This window comes from Nerophis ophidion, linkage group LG02 (assembly GCF_033978795.1).
Source record: "Nerophis ophidion isolate RoL-2023_Sa linkage group LG02, RoL_Noph_v1.0, whole genome shotgun sequence".
NCBI classification, from domain to species: domain Eukaryota; kingdom Metazoa; phylum Chordata; class Actinopteri; order Syngnathiformes; family Syngnathidae; genus Nerophis; species Nerophis ophidion.
Window position 1 is genome coordinate 43,037,392 of NC_084612.1, and position 22,382 is coordinate 43,059,773.

The following is a 22,382-nucleotide window of genomic DNA, read 5'->3' on the forward strand; positions in this document are numbered from 1 at the left end:
AATCCTTAGAAGACGCATACTTTTGGGTGTCCTCGTACTTATAATAATAAATTAAATTGTTGTAATTTGTGGTACGTCAGCTGAAAAATGTGGAGTGGGAACATTGTACTCTCATCACATAGAAAAATACTAAATTATTCACTACATCTGCTTCTCTGCAAGTAATTCATGACCTTTGGTTTATCCCTAACCATGCCCAGGGTCTAGGAGAGAAAAGGGAATACATTTGATACCAAAGAGTGAAGCAATAAGTTTTGTGTGATTGTTGAGGTAGAACGTGACGTCACGCTCAGGTTACTTGAAAGGTGTATTGGCAGGTCTCAATCTGCACGTACGCATGAAATGCTCAGATATCCTTCCTCTGTCTGCCCTGCTCAGGTAAATGTTATTCAGCACATTCCTGATGGAAAGTGTTGGCAACGTCCCAACATGGGAATGTTATGTCAGGGTTAGAGCGATGTGTGGTCAGGTGATATTGTCAAGCTAAGGTGCACTATAAATAATATTTGACATGATGTACAACTGATGTTGGTATTAAAGTAAATTATTTGATAGTTAGTGTAGATGTAAAAATGTAAATATAATCTACTACTAGATTAAAGACAACGAAGATTCTTATACAAGGTAGACCGTGTGCAGAAAAACTTATTTAAGTCATTTTCTGCTCTGCCAAAATCAAATTCAGTGTGGCCCGTTTGTGTGTGTAAATTCATTAACTTTAAAGATGTTCTGTTTCCAATTAACTCAGAGGGTGTTTACAACGCTTTCACTGTTGACCTCAGCCTTTTCCACGTTTGCTGCTCTATTAAAAAGGAATAAGCCACATACGTGCACAGTACAGTATAATGTATGTGGTGAGCTTTTGCTGCAGTGTGATCTGAAAGGCATTTTATAAAATATAAAGTAATCAAGTAGTATTTTTGCTACTTTCTGTGCTACAGGGTCGTCCCATCATTGTGGAAAAATAAACATGTTGTAGGGCTGGCATTGGCAAGGACTTATTGATACGATTTATATCATTATAACAAAGTCCTGATAGAATACATCATTGCGAATCATCATTGGAATATATTGCGTTATTTTACATAATGATACATTTAGAATGCAGATTGAAAAACAACTTGTATATACAGTATGTACACAAGATGACAGAAATATTTAATTGGACGAACTATGTAAAAAAAATGTATCACCGTTTTACTTAAAGTGAATCAAGTTTCAATGTATTTTTTTCTATATTTATATTTGCATTTGTATTTGAGATTATATTTTTAGAAACATTACATTGCCATTTGGATATTTGTTCCTGCCTTTGAAATGTACTGAATCAATATTCAATTTTAGGAGGTAATTTGTCTTTAAAATGTTTGTGATGGCTCAAGATGAACTGAAATACCGTACATAAAAAATAAAATGATCGCTGAAAAAAAAGTGCCATTCCCCTATAAATGGATATTTGAAGACCTCCAAATTTGTAGGAAAAATTCTTCCTGGAATATAGGACTTCAAGTGACAGGTGGGCAGTACAGACAAGCTTCTATCTCATCTTGTTTGTACAGGGCGGCCAGGGCCTCCAGGACCCCCAGGAGAAAAAGGTTTCAATGGACTGCCAGGTCCCAAAGGGCCACCTGGATCCCCTGGAAGACCAGGAGAAAGTGGGGCTCGCGGTCTACCAGGTAAGACAGCTGTATTTGAATTAGGGCTGGGCGATATATATCGATATATTCGATATATCGCGGGTTTGTCACTGTGCGATATAGAAAATGACTATATCATGATATTCGAGTATACGTTCTCAGGCGGTTACTTTTAGCTTCTGGCATTACACTGCAGGCTTTTATCACTCTTTCCTGTCTCTCCTTCTCACAGACAAGCTTACCTTCTTACATACGTCACATACTGTCATGTCATATGTCCTTGCATGAGAGGTAGCAGCATGGGTAACATTAGCTGTGATGCTAGTGGAGTGTTGCGAGTGGTAGTACAAGACAAGAAAGAAAAACAGCAGGGGATCCATCGTCTGGCGGTGGTTTGGCTTCAAGCGGGAAGATGTCGATCAAGTGTGCGGCAAAAGCGTTAAAGTAGCACCTACTGCTAATTTGTAGCATCATTTGAAAAGTCCTCCGCTAAAGAATGAAGAGTGCTTGAAACTGCATGTCAACATTTCCGTTAGTAACCCTAACTAGGCCATTGTCAAATCCACCAGGAAAAGAAAGACCTCCACACCGACCCTGAGGATAGAAACAGGAGGCCAATTGTGATGGTCCCGTATTTTGCTGCTTTATCACACAAACTCAGAAGCATCTTCTCCAAACACAACATATCAATGTTCTTCAAACCACAAACACTCTCAGACAAAAGCTCTCAGAAGAAAACCCAGAGAAGCAAACTTGGTAATGTCATGTATGCGGTACAGTGTGGTAACATTGCATATGAAGTACTGCGTAGGGTAGTAATGTTGCTTTTGCAGTACAGTGTAGTAATGTTGTATATCCAGTACTGTGTATGTAGTAATGTTGCGTATGCTTTACTGTTTATTATTGTTGAATTGAATACAGTTTAGTAATGTTGTTTATGTGGTACTGTGTATAGTGTTGTGTAATAATGTTGCATAAGCATTAAAGTGTAGTAATATTGCCTATGCAGTACAGTGTAGTAATGTTGTGTATGTTGTGGACAGTGTAATAATATGCATATGCAGTACATAATGTTGCATATGCAGTGATATTGCTTATGCTGTACATAATGTTGTGTATCAATCAATCCAAGTTTACTTACAGTATATAGCCCTTAATCACAATTGTCTCAAAGGGCTGCACAAACCACAACGTCATCCTCGGCTCAGATACCACATTTGGGCAAGAAAAAACAACGATAAACCTCGGAAGGGACCGCAGATGTGACCCCACAAGTGACCAGTCCAATGGATGATGAGTGAATACGATTAATAACGTGAGAGTCCAATCCGTAGTGAGACCAGCAGATGATCTTCTTGTATGTAGACAAGTCGGCAGCTCAAAGACATCACTAATTGATGCACAGAAGAGTGGTTCATCCCCGGTCCCGACTTGGAACAGCTAGCGTATCCTCCGTGGAAACTGATTCGTGGCCACCTGATAAACTCTCCACGCAGGGGAGGGGAGCAGAGCAGAAAAGATAGACTGCAAATCAACTGGTCTAAAAATGGGTCTATTTAAAGGCTGGAGTATACAAATGAGTTTTAATATAGGACTGAAGTAGCATCTCTAACTGCTATTACTGTAGGGTATTCCAGGGTACTGGAGCCTGAATAGAAAACGCTCTCTAGCCCGCAGACTTTTTGGGGGCTCTGGGAATCACTAATAACCCGGAGTTCTTAGAATGCAGATTTCTGACAATGAAATATGTTATGGGAGATGCACTGCATCCGTCAGTAAGATAGGAGTTAAATCAAGAAAAGGCTAAGGCTTACTTATTAATACGTGTTTTGATACGCGTTAATAGAATGTTATGATCGACAGTATCGAAAGTGCAGCGCTGATATCAAATAGTAGCAACATGAATGACGCACCAGCATCCATCGTTAACAATGAATTTTTAGTCACTTTTGCGAGGGCTTTCTCAGAGTTCAACAGAGATGGTTAGTATTCATGTAGCTGCTGTGCAACAATTTTTTCAAGGATTTTCAAGAAACGTGGAAGGTGGGACACCGGCCGGTGTTTTACCATGAGGTCTTAATCAATGTTAGGTCTTTAGAGCAAAGAATGAATAACCGCTGTTTTGAATGCTAGGGAAAAATGCCAGAGGAAAGTGGTAAGTTGATAATATTTAGCACTGATGGTCCTAAAATTAGAAACAGCTCCTTGATAAGTTTCCCAGGAAGTGGGTCAAGTAAACATGCTGTTTGATTTGTCCCATTTACAAGTTGCAGGAGTTCCTCTTATGTTATTTCTTCAAAAAGAGAGATTATTTTGTAGCGCAACATCCGTCGTACATACATTAGTATATGCATCGTTAAAGTTGTTAGTGAGGTGTTGATAGAGCCCACATAATTTGGAAATGGTGCCAATACCAAAGGAAATAGGCCAGCAAGACTCGTAGTTGTGACAGCGTTAAGTTGCGGCAGCTAAAACATTGGTTATTAGTAGCCTGTTGACAAAAAGTCAGAAATTCAAAATGTCTTAAGTAATGATCGGCCATTACTTTAGTGTACGTGAGTACCATCAAACGATTTATATTAATTACTTACGTTTGGGCTAAGGTTACAGTTTTCATTGGATATTAGTGCGACCCCTCCACCCCTTTTTAGGGGACGGGCAATATGTGCACTTGTATAGTTAGGAAAATATGCCTCGTTAAGCAGGAAAAATTAATCTGGTTTTAGCCAAGTTTCACTGAGACAAATGACGTTATAAGATTGTTGTGTCTAATGACCTCATTACCTAATAACATTTTGAGGGACAATGATTTGATGTCTAAAAAGCCTATATTATAGGTAGTGGGGCTGTTTTGAGGATTTTTTGTTAATGTTATCCATGGTACTGATATTAATAACGTTTTTTTTGTGTGTGTGTAGTGCGTCTTAAAATATAATTTTGATCACATCTAGGAATTGATATGATGGGGGGGTGGGGGGAGGGGTTAGTTGATCCTTGCATAGTTGTGCAAGTGTTTGTGGCATTTCAGCTTCTTTTGACACAGACTTATTCCGAATTTCTGTTTACAAACATTTCCTTCCTTGATGTCTCCACATCAGAGTCCTAAAAACTTTTTGCGTTTCATCCACTGGCTTCAACCATGCATTAAATTGATCGTTCTGGAGCCACAATCTTTGAACTTGCACTTGCCCATCTTATGAAAGAAATTTGGTTCTACTGTGGGCTTTTGTTTAGTTTTCTTTGCTGCTATGCTAAGCTGTAACAACACAGTTAAGCACGCACAACACACTAGATAGTGCGCCAATAGGTAGCCTACTTTAGTTTCGTTTTGTAGTTACGTTATAGTGTCCTCAAAAATCATAACATTTAAAATCAGGACTGAAATTCATGCATGTTTTAAATAAAAGTAATGTTAAGAGATTTTCAAGACTGTCCAAATCGTAATTAAGACCTTGCATGAGATTTGAGGAACACTTTAGACATCCACCCATTTTCTACCGCTTGTCCCTTTTGGCGTCGCGGGGTGTGCTGTAGCCTATATCAGCTGCATTTGGGTGGAAGGCGGAGTACACCCACCTTATCGCAGCATTTTAGACATTTAAGACTTTAAATTGAAATTGTTGTATTTAAGCATTTTTAAGACTTTTTAAGACCCTGCAGATACCCTGTCCATAATGTTGTGTATGCAATACATAATGTTGTGTATGCAATACATAATGTTGTGTAGTACAGTTGAATGAGGAATGCAAAGACTGCTACAAAGGAGAGACAACACACAACATAGAAGGGCAGTTTGTTCAGAGAGCCAGAGTCAGCAGTTCATTTGCTTATCAGAAAGAAAACGTTTATTTAAGGACAATGATGTCCAAATTGAAGATATGAAGGATCAGTGGTTTGAAAAAGGAGTGAAAGATAGTTAGATAGATAGTTTTCCAGCTGGCGGACTACCGATTATTTTGTCATTCACCAGCAACACAACAACAACCCCAGGGACACAAAAAAGAGAAACTTTGCACCTAAAGTTTAGACATGAAAAATCCTTTTCAAATTAGGCGTTTTGGTTTGATAGGCTCTTTCTTTTCGTTACGTAGCCATCCTGGCAACTATTGAGGACGGTAAGTGTCAGCACTCATCGTTGTGTCTGTCTTGAGTGCATAAGTGGATTTAGTTACGCACTAAGAGTGAATACATGAGAGTGCAACAAGATATCAGCAAGATATTTAACAGATGTTGTGTTTTCATTCCAGGTTCCAAAGGAGAGGCAGGTGTGTAAATAACATCATCCATGTTTTTGGTCCATTGTGTGGGTGTACTTAACTACTTTGTTTACTGGGGTAAAAAAAACGATCTGGCTGTGTTCAGGTGGTCCTTGGTCCACATTTGAGGTTTTACTTTCATTTTCTTTGATGCACTACCGTCAGAAGAGTCTGCTTCAGAGGAATACTGAAATGCATAATATTACTTTTTAAAAATATATATATTAGTGTTCCTAGCTAATATAACACTGCAAATTAGAGTGGGATTAATTGAATATTCATATTTTGTGTTGTCAGGACTGCCGGGTGTTGATGCTCATTCACCCAAACTGTCATTCTCTGCCACTCTGACTGTCCCTATGGAGAGGGCAGGAACCATTGTCTTTGATGAGGTCTTTGTTAATGAAGGAGACTTCTATGACCCCAGAACAGGTACAACCATATAAAATAAATGGGCTTGAAAGTGTGACGTGGAAACCCAATGCATTGTGGTTCTTGCTGGTATCTGAATAGCTTATTTACATGGCTGAATGCATGACTCTTGTCTTAAAGTTGTCTTCCTTTCCTTAACAAGTTGAAAACATGGCGTGGCGTGAACGTGCGGCATCATTAACTGCCATAATTGTTGTCATGATCACTTCAGGGGAAAAAAAGTTATGGTGATATTTGTCTCATTTCCAGTGTAGAAGCAAAGCCAAGGAACTCAGGTTAGTGAGCTAACAAAGAGACAATGAATAGCCTGGATAGCAGCCATGAGACAATCAAACAGGACTGTTGTGTTCACGGCGTTTTCACACCACTTAGTTTAAATCAAAGAATGTTTTATTCTGTTGCTCATGTAGCATATAGTAGGATGTTAGCGTTAGGTAAGCTAAGCTAAGCTATCTGCGGCGTGCGAACAAAGTATGGTATTGGGGAAAAAAGCAATACCCTTATTGATAGACCAAAACCTGTAAAGACTTTAAATATTTCCCACATTAATGCACAGTGCATCTTACACTTTAAATATATTAAGTGTGAAACTAATTTTACTAGGAGATAGCACACACTGACAATTTCTGTTGATTTACCTCAGAAACAGTCTTCTCTTTCTAATGTACAATTCCAAGGTCTTGCCACACCAAAAGTTGGTTTGTCCGTGAGCCTTTACAGACTAGTCATTCTGAAATGTTTGGCCTGTATGTAAACTGACTCTGTTGACGACAATACAGATACAGGACACGTTCAGCAGCTTGGTCTATTGGTCTATTGCAGTGGTTCTCAGACAGGGGTACGCATACCCCTGGGGGTACTTGAAGGTATGCCAAGGGGTACGTGATATTTTTTTAAATATTTGAAAAATAGCAAAAATTAAAAAATCCTTTGTAAATATATTTATTGAATAATAATTCAACAAAATATGAATGTAGGTTCATCAACTGTGGAAAGAAATACAACAATGCAATATTCAGTGTTGACAGCTAGATTTTTTGTGGACATGTTCCATAAATATTAATGTTAAAGATTTCTTTTTTTGAGAAAAAATGTTTAGAATTCAGTCGATCAATCCAGATGGATCTCTATTACAATCCCCAAAGAGGGCACTTTAAGTTGATGATTACTTCTATGTGTAGAAATCTTTATTTATAATTGAATCATTTGTTTATTTTTGAACAAGTTTTTAGTTATTTTTATATCTTTTTTCCAAATAGTTCAAGAAAAAACACTACAAATGAGCAATATTTTGCACTGCTATACAATTTTAATAAATCAGGAACTGATGACATATATAGTGCTGTATTTTACTTCTTTATCTCTTTTTTTCCAACCAAAAATGCTTTGCTCTGATTAGGGGGTACTTGAATTAAAAAAATGTTCACAGGGGTTACATCGCTGAAAAAAGGTTGAGAACCACTGGTCTTTTCGACGTGCTCATCTAGATCAATTCCGCCAAATGTACTTCTTTGTGGCAAGCCTTGCAACTGAGTATAGTTCGTTTCACCATAGACCCTTGATTTTTTTTCTTTTGCACAATTCATATTAATCCAGTTTGTTGCTCTTTCTCACAATACCACTGGTTGAGTACAGTCATGTAAACAAAAACTTTGTCCAACAACAAAAGCTACCCAACCCCCACAATGCATTGTGAAATCATGTGCCTTTTTGAGGCCTATAAAAATGAAAGTTACTCATTTCTGCATGAACTAAGAGTGTTGACTCTTTCTCTCAGGCATCTTCACAGCCCCCGTTGATGGCCGCTACTTTTTCAGCGCCATCCTGACAGGCCACAAGAACGAGAAGATCGAGGCAGTTTTGTCCAAATCCAACTACGGCATGGCCCGAGTGGACTCTGGGGGTTACCAGCCTGAGGGCTTGGAGAACAACCCCATGGCCGAAGCCAAAACCCCTCCAGGCTCGCTGGCGGTCTTTAACATCATCCTACCGCTGCAGACTGGGGACACGGTCTACATCGACTTGGTGATGGGCAAGTTGGCCCACTCTGTGGAACCGTTGACCATCTTTAATGGGATGCTGCTCTATGAAGCTATGTGATGACTTCCTGGCCAAACACACGAGACACTACTTGACAAGGAACAATCAATCAAGACAAGCCCACATGTGGCACTACCAAACCCTTGATTCACTTCTTTATCCTGAAGTGGACAGATTTTTTTTTTTTTTTTCAAACGTAACGGATCACCAGAGGTGTTCAGGGGAACTCGTTAAGCAGTTTTTGTGATTGTAAATCCCCTTCTGATGTTGTGAGTTGAGCCTTACAAAGCTATGAACGTTACATCAATTGGAATAGTGAAGCAAACACTGAAACTTTGTTCATGCAGTCACCATTGTGAGACCTTGAAACAACATGAACTGAACATCTCGGCTTGACACGTCAGACATGTGGGGGGTTCCTCCTCGGTGACGTTGTGAGTGATTAACTCGATGTGTGATGCCATTGAAAGGTGACCAGTCCAGGGTTATTAGTCTGCCAAGCTGGTATAGGCTCCAGCTCTGCAACACTGAACAGGGTGAACCGTAGAAAAAAGGACTTCATGTCAAGTGTGGTGCATTGTGTGAAACATCGAGAACACAGGTGTCAAAAGTTAAGTGCAGTCGGCTAAGTAGAACTTTAATTAATTTCTTCATCTCCATCTATTTGAACTCAGATGTAGAGGTATTGATTTATCTGTGAGGATGGAGGCCACAGTGGTATTATTTGGAGGCACTTCACTAGCCATTCTTACTAAAGATGTCAGATTACCACAAAATCTAGCAATAATAGAACTGTACACGACTAAAACCGACACCACTTTGACTATTAAAACATGGCAGTACAAAATAACACATCAGAGATGTTTGACAACGTTGTCAAAAGTGACAATTGTGACAACAACAAAGCGTGATGGGAAACGCTGCTCGTCAGACGCATTCTCAGACTCTTCCAGATTCTGTGGAAAACCCTCGGATCAAAAGAACTTGTGTTAATGTGGGGTCAGTTAGTCCTTTTCAGTCCAAAGTCTGAAATGTGCTTTGAATTTTGTGCCATTAAAATTTGACACCTTTTTGTGGACTCATCTGAAGGTCTAACTTTGACACTGATGTGCCTTTAAAAGCATGTGTATTTTGAATCATTCAGGACACAACTAGTTCCACTTTTGAATGTTTCATCATAAATTGCACAATGTTTGTTTCCATAAGCCACTTCATGTTGTTTTCATTGACAATTTTTCTATAAAATAATATTGTCTATATCTGGTTGATACCATTTCTGAAAGTAGGAAGAGCACATTAGAAATATTGTCTTACAAAAATGTCAATGTCCTCATTTTTAGGTGTTGTTTTATCAAAAAGATGAATGTAAGGTAATAAAAATGAAATATTTAATGCATAGATTTTGCTGTGTTTGATTATTAAATTTGCAATGTTTCTCCTATGTTTTTCAAAATTAATGGGGCTGAAGTTCAATTTTTACACCAAAAAACATGAGACAACGACAGGCTAGATTATGTTACCACTGCATTATTCATAAATAGACGGACAACACAAATACTCCGCTGCTTCACAGGCTGCTGGATGTAGCCGGCAAAGTATTCCCATGCTAGCTAGCCGGTCTAGCAAGCACGCGTCATTCAGTCCAAAACGGCCCGATCTATCCACATTCAGAATTGTTTGGCGGTCGTAAGTGATCCCGGAGTGACCACGCTGTAAGCCAGCCATGAAATTTGCAGAATTGTCCGGTATTTTTGCCAAATGTTCCATCTTTACCAAGAGCCCCTCGACGCCGGGCAACGCCATCTTGTTAAGAAAAGGTGTTAACAAAATAAAAGCATGTAAACAACATACGCAAATGTGCGATAAAATAATTGTCGGCGTTAATAGATTGATGAGTTAACGCGTAATTAACGCATTAATTTGCCCACCCCTAATATACATATATATATATATATATATATGTATATATATATATATATATATATATATATATATACATATATATATATATATATATACACACATACATATATATGTGTGTGTGTATATTAAGGCTGTGAATCTTTGGGTGTCCCACGATTTGATTCAATATCAATTATTGGGGTCACAATTCGTTTCAAAATCGATTTATTTTTTCAATCCAACACGATTCTCGATTCATAAACGTTTTTTTCCCTGATTCAGAAGAATTCTGTATTCAGTCAATACATAGGATTTCAGCAGGATCTACCCCAGTCTGCTGACATGCAAGCATGGTAGATTAAAAAAAAAAAAGCTTTTATAATTGTAAAGGACAATGTTTTATCAACTGATTGCAATAATGTAAATTTGTTTTAACTATTAAACGAACCAAAAATGTGACTTATTTCATCTTTGTGAAAACATTGGACACAGTGTGTTGTCAAGCTTATGAGATGCGATGCAAGTGTAAGTCACTGTGACACTATTGTTCTTTTTTTTTAATTTTTATAAATGTCTAATGATAATGTCAATGAGGGATTTTTAATCACTGCTATGCTGAAATTATAACTAATATTGATACTCTTGTTGATAATATTCATTTTTGTTTCACTACTTTTGGTTTGTTCTGTGTCGTGTTTGTGTCTCCTCAATTGCTCTGTTTATTGCAGTTCTGAGTGTTGCTGGGTCAGGTTTGGTTTTGGAATTGGATTGCATTGTTATGGTATTGCTGTGTAGTGGTTTGTTGGATTGACGGAAAAAAAACAAACGATTTTTTAAAAATGAGAATTGATTCTGAATCGCACAACGTGAGAATCGCGATTCAAATTCGAATCAATTTTATATGTATATATATATATATATATATATATATATATATATGTGTGTGGGGGGGTAGTATAGTAATATATATATATATATATATATATATATATATATATAAGTACTGTATTAGGCTGTCAAAGTCAACGCGATAATAATGCGTTAACTATAAATTTCAATAACAGCACAATTTTTTTTACGGACGATTAACGCACACAAGTCCCTTTTTAAAGTCGAGCTGTGCCGTAGCTGGGGAACTTGGCTGCAGTTCACTTGCTACTGATGAGCCACACACGAGCGGAAATGTACAAAGGAAAGTCTACCTTATGGAATAATCAGGTTCAAAGCCATAACCAGTTGGTCTCCTGACAAGAAATGACTATTTTTCACCGTGAGAAGAGGTGACATCCCTGCAGAAAACGCCTGCTGCGCGTGTCGTTCTAGAGGTGGGTGGTGCTTCACTTGTGTGTTCAGATTACAGTTAAGGTGCAATGATAACATAACATTTAGATTGTTACAGTGACTAATTTAGTAAGTAAGATGACATAAAAGCTTAACAGAAATGAAAGACGGTCGAAAGGAGAGTTGGTTTTATTCCAAACCGTCGACTCAACACCAAAACTTGTCAAGACACTTTCTCAAACCAATCACACAAAATAAAAGTGATACGCTATACATTCGGTTTAACTGCATTCACAAAATGAAAATGTCTTACGTGACGATTACGATCATGATTTGTCAATAGGGGTGGGAACTGGATTCGGTACTATTTTTGGTACCGTCTAAAACCAGTCGTTACTGCCAGGCACAGATTCACATAAGATCCAGCGGTGCCATGTTTCAGTGCTTGGATGCACGTGACGTCACATCTGTTTGAAGGAGCACTTGCAGATGGCGAGTACTGGTTAGCAATCGAGAGGAAAACAAGGGATTTTGAAGTGGACATGCTCTTCGTAATTTTACTAGCCATCAATGTAAAAACGGCTTCACGGTGGCAGAGGGGTTAGTGCGTCTGCCTCACAATACGAAGTTCCTGCAGTCCTGGGTTCAAATCCAGGCTTGGGATCTTTCTGTGTGGAGTTTGCATGTTCTCCCCGTGAATGCGTGGGTTCCCTCCGGGTACTCCGGCTTCCTCCCACTTCCAAAGACATGCACCTGGGGATAGGTTGATTGGCAACACTAAATTGGCCCTAGTGTGTGAATGTGAGTGTGAATGTTGTCTGTCTGTGTTGGCCCTGCGATGAGGTGACGACTTGTCCAGGGTGTACACTGCCTTCCGCCCGATTGTAGCTGAGATAGGCGCCAGCGCCCCCCGCGACCCCGAAAGGGAATAAGCGGTAGAAAATGGATGGATGGATCAATGTAAAAACCCTAGCATGCCAGATAGAAAACGCCTTAAAGTGTGGCTCGTCTTTTCCAAATGCGATGCTGATGCAGATTACGCCTGCTGCAATATTTTTGCTGCAAATATCAAGGCAAGTGGCGGGAATACTTCCAATCTGAGGAAGCACCTGGTTAAACATAGTTTTTTTTTCATGGCTGAAGAGTGCAGCCAAATTAGATGTGCTGCTGCAACTCCTGCACGTGGCACCTTTAGGTGTCAGCTGCAGCCAACAACAATGGGGGAAGAAATGCCGTTAACATTTGGTGACTATAACAGCTACATCATCATCCTCTACGCATGCTCCAGGTAAAAGGACTACTGTATAAAATACATTAGCTTTAATAGTTTTTCCGTAATTTTCATTTGTATTTAAATAAATGTCTTTAATTCTACTCCATCCTCTTTCGCTCAGTTGCCTTAATTTTTCCATATGGAAAAAGAAAGGAGTACATGGAACCGAGTTTTATTTTGTGCAATACTAAGAAAATAACACTGCATTGCTGTAGCTTATTGTTTTTATGTTGAAGAAATTTACAAAATAATTGAATATTGTTTTGATATATTTGATGAATGATCAATAAAGAGAAATAAATGTTACGTTTAAACATGTTAACATTTCAATATTACACAAATAAACTTTTCCTACCACTTGAACACACACAAAAGTACCGAAAATTGGTACCTTTGAGTATCGGTATCGATTCCCAGGTACCCATTCCTATTTGTCAGAGGTGTTTTGAAATTATTTTATTTAACTGTAAATGCTAGTACATCAGTTGATGAATATGGGGAAGGGGCTTTTTATGGCGGTCTGAAATATTGTGTAAATTAATTTATAACATATTCTGGTCCAGTCCTCAACTACAAAATTATTAACAGGCTGAATATTACATTTTATTAATTCTTAAGGAAGGTTCAAAGATTGCCATGCAGCAATATGAAGACCATTAACTTGTACAGCATGTAATGTACAGAATGTCAGTAGCAATTATTCAGGTAGAAATATCACAGATTATAGCAGAGATAGGCTCCAACCCCCCCTCGCAGCCCCAAAAGGAGCAAGTGGAAGAATTGGATGGATGGATCTTACCAAACATCTTTGATAATCAAAGCATGATCATAACAATCAACTTTTTGTGTTATTTAGGCATGAAACTGTAATTCAAACATGGAAGTGTAGCTCATCCTCTGAATGCAAGTGCTCCTGAAGCAGGGATACACATTTTGTATTTCTACAAAATACAAAATCTGGCAATACACTAACACACAAAATGTTTTTTTTTTAAATTGTCATTAATCATGTTTTTCCTTTTTGGGTAGAGCTGCTTAAAAAAGCATAATGTTTAAACTACATTTCATTAAATCAAATCAATTGTACATTCATGGTGATGAAACTTGAAAATGATCTGTCTATGATACACTATATTAAATATATCTGTAATTACTCACAATATCATACACACACGTCCATGTATGTTCTCATTGACCCAGGGCATTGTATTCTCAGGGCGTTCAATCAATTGCAACTGTGCGGTTACTGAATAAATACACACATTATATGTATCATTCAATACATAGGATTTCAGCAGGATCTACCCCAGTCTGCTGACATGCTAGCACAGTAGTTTAAAAAAAAAAAAAAGCTTTTATAATTGTAAAGGACAATGTTTTATCAACTGATTGCAATGATGTAAATTTGTTTTAACTATTAAACAAACCAAAAATATGACATATTTTATCTTTGTGAAAATATTGGACACAGTGTGTTGTCAAGCTTATGAGATGCGATGCAAGTGTAAGTCACTGACACTATTGTTCTTTTTTTTTTTATAAATGTCTAATGATAATGTCAATGAGGGATTTTTAATCACTGCTATGCTTAAATTATAACTAATATTGATACTGTTGTTGATAATATTAATTTTTGTTTCACTACTTTTGGTTTGTTCTGTATCGTGTTTGTGTCTCCTTTCAATTGCTCTGTTTATTGCAGTTCTGAGTGTTGCTGGGTCAGGTTTGGTTTTGGAATTGGATTGCATTGTTATGGTATTGTTGTGTATTGGTTCGTTGGATTGATTAAAAAAAATAAATAAATAATTATTTTTTCTAAATTTTAAATTGAAAAAAAAAATAGATTTTTTAAAAATGAGAATCGATTCTGAATCGCACAACGTAAGCGATTCGATACGTATTCGAATCGATTTTTTCCCACACCCATATATATATATATATATATATATATATGGGTGTGGGAAAAAATCGATGGTGGGTATATATATATATATATATATATATATATATATATATATATATATATATATATACATACACATATACATATATATATATATATATATATATATATATATATATATATACATACACATACACATATACATATACATATATATATATATATATATATATATATATATCTCCATTTTCTACCGCTTATTCCCTTTAGGTCCGGGGGGTCGCTGGTGCTTATCTCAGCTACAATTGGGCGGAAGGCGAGTACACCCTGGACAAGTTGGCCCCACATCGCAAGGCCAACACAGATAGACAGACAACATTCACACTCTAGGGCCAATTTAGTGTTGCCAATCAACCTATCCCCAGGTGCATGTCTTTGGAAGTGGGAGGAAGCCGGAGTAGTGAATTAGTGAAGTGAATTATATTCATATAGCGCTTTTCTCTAGTGACTCAAAGCGCTTTACATAGTGAAACCCAATATCTAAGTTACATTTAAACCAGTGTGGGTGGCACTGGGAGCAGGTGGGTAAAGTGTCTTGCCCAAGGACACAACGGCAGTGACTAGGATGGCGGAAGCGGGAATCGAACCTGCAACCCTCAAGTTGCTGGCACGGCCACTCTACCAACCGTGCTATACCGCCCCACGCAGTCACAGGTAGAACATGCAAACTCCACACAGAAAGATCCCGAGCCCGGGATTGAACCCAGGACTACTCAGGACCTTCGTATTGTGAGGCAGACGCACCAACCCCTCTCGCACCGTGCTGCCCTATACATATAATATATATATATATATATATATAATACAAACAAAATGAAAAACAAAGAATTACCTTGTAGACAACATTGTAAAATGTACCACATTTACTTGAGAATAAACACAATGCAGTTGATACAAATGTATTAAAACTAAATTAGTAAAGACATTGACAATATAAATTATGAATCATATTTACACTTTACATTATTGATTTGTCTTATATATATTACATTGAACACTGAAAATGTAATCAAGTTTGTATAATTGTAACAATGTACTTTATATAGTGTGCTATCAAACAGTAGGCATCACCCTGCACAGTCCAATTCAGATATTGTTGTGGAATGAAAGAAATCGCTGATGAATGGTTCTTGTGTTCTCTCACAGCTTGAGCAGGTTCCACAGTTGGTCAACCATAAATAAGTATAGTTAATGAGAACAAATGATTTTTCAAAGGTGAAGCGGCCACAGGTGAGGACTAACTGCTGCACAAGTTGTTTTGTTGAACTCCTGCAGCAGCTGAGCTCATTGATTGATCTGTTCCAGATGTTTCCGTCTCACATGACTGCAGAATATGGCCGTGAGGATCCTCCTCTTTTAGTGGTGAGGGTCAGCACAAGTGGCAAACACGTCCACTCACATCAGGTTCACAACTGTACCTGAAACACTCCATTTTGGAAGCATTTTCATGTGGGAAACATCTGGAAACTATCATTAAACCACGTTTTATTGTTACCATGGCAGCAAGCTGGAGGTTGTCAACATGCTGATGGTAGCAAAAACTAACTTCCTGTCTCTACCGCCCCCTGCTGGATCCAAGAGCACAGCAGTTAGTGATCACTATGCTCACATGCTGTAAAACCAACCATTAAAGTTTGCACTTTAAAGATGGCTTTGACTCCCTGCTTCAAGCCCTCGGTGTTCCTGCATGGCATTCATGTATTTGGCAACATTACATAGAGAGTAATGTACTGTATTAGCCTAGGACTTAAAATTTAACCCAAACCCTATTGTACTGTAGAAACGTGACTCTGTAAGGGACAAGCGGTAGAAAATGGATAAAATAATTATCATAATGAAATATATCTTTAAAAACTTCTACTTCACATCAGTTGTCCTTTCCTATTATAATCAATAATATGATTTTGAAATGTTTCCTTACACCCTGAAGCACCACCTGACACTCCCAACTCTCTCCTGACTTCATTAATTATTCTCATGCTAAAATATTTTTTTTGTTATAAAAGTAATAAAAGGCTAATATATTTCACTGGGGCAGCATGGTGGGACAGAAGTTAGTGCATGTGCCTCATAATAGGAAGGTCCTGAGTAGTCCTGGGTTCAATCCCGGGCTCGGGATCTTTCTGTGTGGAGTTTGCATGTTCTTCCCGTGACTGTGTGGGTTCCCTCCGGGTACTCCGGCTTCCTCCCACCTCCAAAAATATGCACCTGGCACCTGATTGATACATGAGTACAGCAGCCATGAAGTTAGCACCACATTTTCCACATTTATTTCACTCCTGACAAATCTGAACTTTGATGTGAAAAAGAGCATATTGTAGATATGCACATAAACTTAAAAGTGTGACAAAAAAACAAAAGCAGCCACGGATCATTTATTTTTCCAAACACATTTGTTTTACTTTTCATGTCTTTTACTCGCTTTTTGCAAATGCCTCATTGCCAATTATGCAAATTCACTAAATACGTAAAATGGATGCTGTGTTACTTTGTATACAAAGAAGAATCACAGAAACAATCGAGGCTCCGCCTCCAAGAAGAAAACTGCAGTCCAAGTATGTGCTGTAATAGCGTCAAAGACAGTGAAGAGAGTCAGATGTCACATGTGGCCTTCTTTTAACAGTTAATGTATTAGACAGTCATGAACTGTGCAAAGTTTTGTGTCAGGCACATCAAGTCCAGCATACATCACCTGCTGTTAGGCAGCCATCCATCATTTGCTTTGGCTTGCGTTGAACGTGAATGTGTTGGATGTCAAAGATGGAAAGAAAAAAAATATTGTTGGTGGTTACTGATCATCTTCGTACAAGACTTCATCGATGAGCACATCGTTGTCATCCACGGGGATGTTCTGACACAGCTGTTCTTTAAAGGCTAAGGCGATCGTGTAGGGTTTCCCTTTGGGGTGTCGGATGCAGCGCTCTAGATAAGTGTCATAAAATCCCTTTCCTCTGCCCAGACGCTTCCCAGAAAAGTCAAAGCCCAGACCTGGCATTAAGATGAGGTCCAGACCTCCTGGAAAACAAATTGAATGTAATCACATTTTCGACAGTGCTTGTCTTCAACAAAGGCATTACTGGCCTATCTCAGCCGACTTTGGTTGAGAGTGGGAGAGGCATATAATCATAGTTTTACTGTTTCGCTTATGTCAAACAGTAACTTCTTCTACTACTTTTCACATTACATAGGCACAGGGTTTCCCCTTCATTTAATTGATCGTGGCGCATCGCCACGTCAAAATAAAAGCTACCACACCTTAAAAATAAGGGTTTTTTAACATAAATGTTTTACATGAAAACTAACTTAAAGGCCTACTGAAACCCACTACTAACCACCACGCAGTCTGATAGTTTATATATCAATGATGAAATATTAACATTGCAACACATGCCAATACAGCCTTTTTAGTTTACTAAATTGCAATTTTAAATTTCCCGGGAGTTTCTTCTTGAAAACGTTGTGTAATGATGACGCGTACGCGTGACATTACGGGCTGTTGGGAAATATGAGCGCTGCGCACACACACAGCTAAAAGTCGTCTGCTTTAACGGCATAATTACACAGTATTTTGGACATCTGTGTTGCTGAATCTTTTGCAATTTGTTCAATTAATATTGGAGAAGTCAAAGTAGAAAGATGGAGGTGGGAAGCTTTAGCATTTAGCCACACAAACACACGGTGATTCCTTGTTTAAAATTCCCGGAGGTGAAACTTTACTATGGATCACAGCGGTCAAGCAAACATGGATCCCGACCGAATGTCAACCAGCAGGTTTCGGTGAGAAAATTGTGGTAAAAAGTCGCTTCTTACCGGAGATCAGCTGAGCTTGCCCCGTCCATAAAGCTGCCATCGACTTCCATCAGACACTGTCGTCAAGACACCCGTGGACACACACCTCCGACTATCAGGTACTGTTAAACTCACTAAAACACTAGCAACACAATAGAAAGATAAGGGATTTCCCAGAATTAACCTAGTAAATGTGTCTAAAAACATCTGAATCCGTCCCAATGCAATCGCGTTTTTTTTTAACTTGTTTTTCTTTTCTTTTTTCTAGTCCGTCGCTATCAATATCCTCAAACACAAATCTTTCATCCTCGCTCAAATTAATGGGGAAATTGTCGTTTTCTCGGTCCGAATAGCTGTTTTTGTTGGAGGTTCCCATTAAAAACAATCTGAATATGTGAGGAGCCATCAACATGTGACGTCATCGTCTGCGACTTCCGGTAAAGGCAGGGCTTTATGTGGATGTTCTCTACTGAATCCTTTCAGCAAAAATATGGCAACATCGCGAAATGATCAAGTATGACACATAGAATGGACCTGATATCCCTGTTTAAATAAGAAAATCTAATTTCAGTAGGCCTTTAAGTAATATTTTATTAATAGTTTTACTGTATATAGTATATTTTTTACGTACTAATGGCCATAATAAGTTTGATAACAAAATGTGCATCTTAATTGCCTGTCAGTGCTAAAGTTGGTTGTGCACCTAAACAGAATTGGCACCCGGCAAATGAGGAAAAAGTTGAAGAGAAAGGAAATTCAAGTTAGTTAATGCTTTTTTTTTTTTTTTCAAGTGTGTGTAAACTACCTTTACTTTGAAATAATTTCCGACATTCATATCTAACTTTACACCGTGTGCCTCTTTGAACCTGCATTTGGACATCTCTTGTGTTGGAGAACACCCGTGATTGTGTTGGTTTTCGCCAAAAATTTGCACGTTAGCTTCACTGGAGACTGTAAATTGTACGTAGGTATGAATATGAGTGTGAATGATTGTTTGTCGATATGTGCTCTGTGATTGATTGGCCATGCTAATTTATGTTAGCCTGTCAATGAGCTTGTTCATTGTACATTAGCCTTACGCTAGCGGTGTTAAAGCCAACCTTCATCCTGAACAATTGTATTCTTTTTTCTGTTTAAACTAAACCGTGATATTAATTTAATGTGATTCCTACAAGCATGTGCACTTCAAATGTGAATAAATTGTAAAATATACTATTCTTAATGTGTTTAGTATTACAGTGACTTAATCATGGAGAATAAACCACCTCAAATAATTGTCATCTCTAACTCAAAAAACTGTTTACATATTTGACATCATAAATATAAAGATGTCATATTGATCATGCACCTAGCCACACCCCCACCAACACAAATATATTAGCAATCCGTGGGAAACCCTGAAGCAGCGTTCGTAAAGATAATAAACACTGGTCTACCTGTAGTCAGGGCTTCTTCTCTACTGTGGTCATGTTGGTCAGGCTGTGGGATGTTCCAGGATGTCACAGGAAGGGTTTTCATGTCCTGCAAGCCATTCAGCCTCAACATGTCCATGTGGTTGCTGCCATGCTCATATCTGGGTATGAAACATATTTTCCCTGCTTCAAAAACGTCGCTGATGATTTCCTCAGTGCGCACTTCATCGTCCATGCTGAGGAACACTGCGATACGCTGACTCGCCACATACTTTGGGTGCCTGACGAGCTGAAATCAGAGAAATTTAAGAATGTTTTATTTAATGGAAAAGTGGAATAAGGGTTAGCATTTATGCGTCATTGCACAGGGTTTCCAACAGAACTGTTTCTGTCTAATAAAACCACATAAAGTCCTTACATTTGTGCCTTTTCCCAAAAACTTCATAAAGTGACAAAGTCACTTGCTTAGTTGACGGCACTGATCCTTCCTGCTTTGTCTTTTTATTTTCTGGCAAACCAGGTGCTTACAAAATGTAGAATGATGATGCTATTTACTGTATAAACATCCACAAATAGTCTCATTAGAAGTGTTTCTGAACAAGGAGAAAGGCAGACTTATTATAGATGCTTTGGAAACACTGTCTAGCAACAAGTTGTTTGAGAGATGACTATATATGTGTATATATATATATATATATATATATATATATATATATATATATATATATATATATATATATATATATATATATATACATACCGTATTTATTTAAATTGCCGCCGGGGCACTAATTAATTTAAAACCTCTTCTCACTCCTGCGCTGACCAAAGGCATGCGGTAAAAGTAAGCATGCGCTAATTATTTTAAAACCTCCTCTCACTCCGGCACTTACCAAAGGTATGCAGTAAAACATTGAGTGTGATGTAAGCTTGGACCTTAAATCCTACTGAATAGCTCTTAATCTTCTTCCCTTTATGCGATTTCAAATTACCGGTATTGAAATCAGCCTCCTCCATTTTGAAATTGATGACAGGGGAAGTGTCACTCGTGACGTCACCAGTTTGACCAGGCGGTAATACTAAGCATGCACAAAATATTTTGGGAAGCGAGTTTGGACCGGCAGTAATTCAAGGCAGGTGCATACTATATGCCCTATGGCAATTCAAGGAAATATGGTAGCTGTTATTGCAGATTAGTGTGCATATAAACTGTATGTACATTACACGATAAAGACTATGACCTTAGTGTGTGAATGTGAGTGTTGTCTATCTGTGTTGGCCCTGTGATGAGATGGCGACTTGTCCAGGGTGTACCCTGCCTACTGCCCGAAACGCAGCAGAGAAAGGCTCCCGCGACCCCGGAAGGGACAAGCGGTAGAAAATGCATGGATGGACTATTTAACAAAAACGTCTAACTTTTGATTTTGGAACGGATTGAACTAATAGTTAAAAAATACAATTTGATGCAAGCGATGTAAAAAAAAAAAAAATACGAATAAGTAAGACTTCCAACCAGTGTTACCATGAATTGATTAACGTGGACCCCGACTTAAACAAGTTGAAAAACTTATTCGGGTGTTACCATTTAGTGGTCAATTGTACGGAATATGTACTGTACTGTGCAATCTACTAATAAAAGTATCAATCAATCAATCAATGCAGTATAAGCACAACATAAAACAACTAGCAATACATGTTCATATAATAAAATTCATAAACATAAATACTAACATTAACACTCTTGTGTGAGTTGAATGTATTTAATTGAATGTCCCACAAGATTGAACAGCAAAAGTGATAAAATTATGCAATTATGTGTTCTTACTTTTTGGGAGAGAACCAAAGACTGTCTGAGTTTCTCCTGTCCACTAAGTGAGGCAACTCGTCGTTTTATTTCTTTTCTCAGCGCTTGTTTAGCAGCTCGCATAGCAGCCATTGTGTCTTCTTTCGAAAGCAGTCTAAAGTCTACTTTTTGTTTACTTTGGTTGTTTGAAAGAGAAGAACTTTATCGCCTCATGTTGTTAAATAGTAACTCTTTTAACCTGCTACAAGGCGCACATTCTTATACGTCACTTCCGTTGTATGCTAGAATAAAGAGGACTACAGTAAAACGCACGGCAGTGACGTCTTCGACAATCCGGTAGTGATTATTTCTTCTTTTTTATTAAACCACTGATATACAAACACAACAAAGCAGTTCGAAGCCAATATGTTTCACAGATTACCAAACATATATTTACCATCTGCTGAATCATGCGCATTGATTTAAACGTTTAGAGCATCATCTATTGAAGTTGAGAGAAGAGAAAAGTGCTGAGTCATGAGCAGCCTGGTTTGGGTTAGGGACGCAGGGAGGGTGGATCCTGGAGGCGGCATGTGATTGGCTGAGCACAAACA

General features: G+C 38.1%; 2 protein-coding genes across 3 annotated transcripts in view; one reads left to right on the top strand and one right to left on the bottom strand.

Moving 5' to 3' along the window:
- The window catches only part of LOC133541084 (EMILIN-1-A-like), a 103,755-nt gene extending 93,994 nt beyond the window's left edge, over nt 1-9,761 (top strand). Inside the window, exons 11-14 of the mRNA XM_061884175.1 lie at nt 1,560-1,676; nt 5,885-5,902; nt 6,191-6,325; nt 8,103-9,761. Of these exons, the coding sequence (XP_061740159.1) occupies nt 1,560-1,676; nt 5,885-5,902; nt 6,191-6,325; nt 8,103-8,425 (593 nt within the window). The 3' untranslated portion in view covers nt 8,426-9,761. The remainder of the gene's footprint in view (nt 1-1,559; nt 1,677-5,884; nt 5,903-6,190; nt 6,326-8,102) is intronic.
- Nucleotides 9,762-17,031: 7,270 nt separating this feature from the next.
- mthfs (5,10-methenyltetrahydrofolate synthetase (5-formyltetrahydrofolate cyclo-ligase)) lies at nt 17,032-22,366 on the bottom strand. Of its 2 annotated transcripts, none has more exons than XM_061884208.1 (3): nt 22,226-22,366; nt 20,010-20,274; nt 17,032-17,799 (listed from the first exon to the last, which is right to left on the bottom strand). In XM_061884208.1, exons 1-3 carry the CDS (start codon nt 22,244-22,246, stop codon nt 17,573-17,575), a joined length of 513 nt encoding a protein of 170 aa, XP_061740192.1. In that variant the 5' UTR covers nt 22,247-22,366; the 3' UTR covers nt 17,032-17,572. The 2 variants fall into 2 exon arrangements, with proteins under 2 accessions (XP_061740192.1, XP_061740182.1); XM_061884198.1 differs by lacking the exon at nt 22,226-22,366 and adding an exon at nt 21,811-22,076.
- Between the last annotated feature and the right edge of the window lie 16 nt (nt 22,367-22,382).

Coding starts and splice junctions, on each gene's coding strand:
- mthfs (XM_061884198.1), bottom strand. CDS start 21,921: ATGGCTGCTATGCGAGCTGCTAAACAAGCGCTGAGAAAAGAAATAAAA. Junction 20,275..21,810: donor CTTTGGTTCTCTCCCAAAAA/GTAAGAACACAT, acceptor CTCTGATTTCAG/CTCGTCAGGCACCCAAAGTA. Junction 17,800..20,009: donor AGAAGAAGCCCTGACTACAG/GTAGACCAGTGT, acceptor TTTGTTTTCCAG/GAGGTCTGGACCTCATCTTA.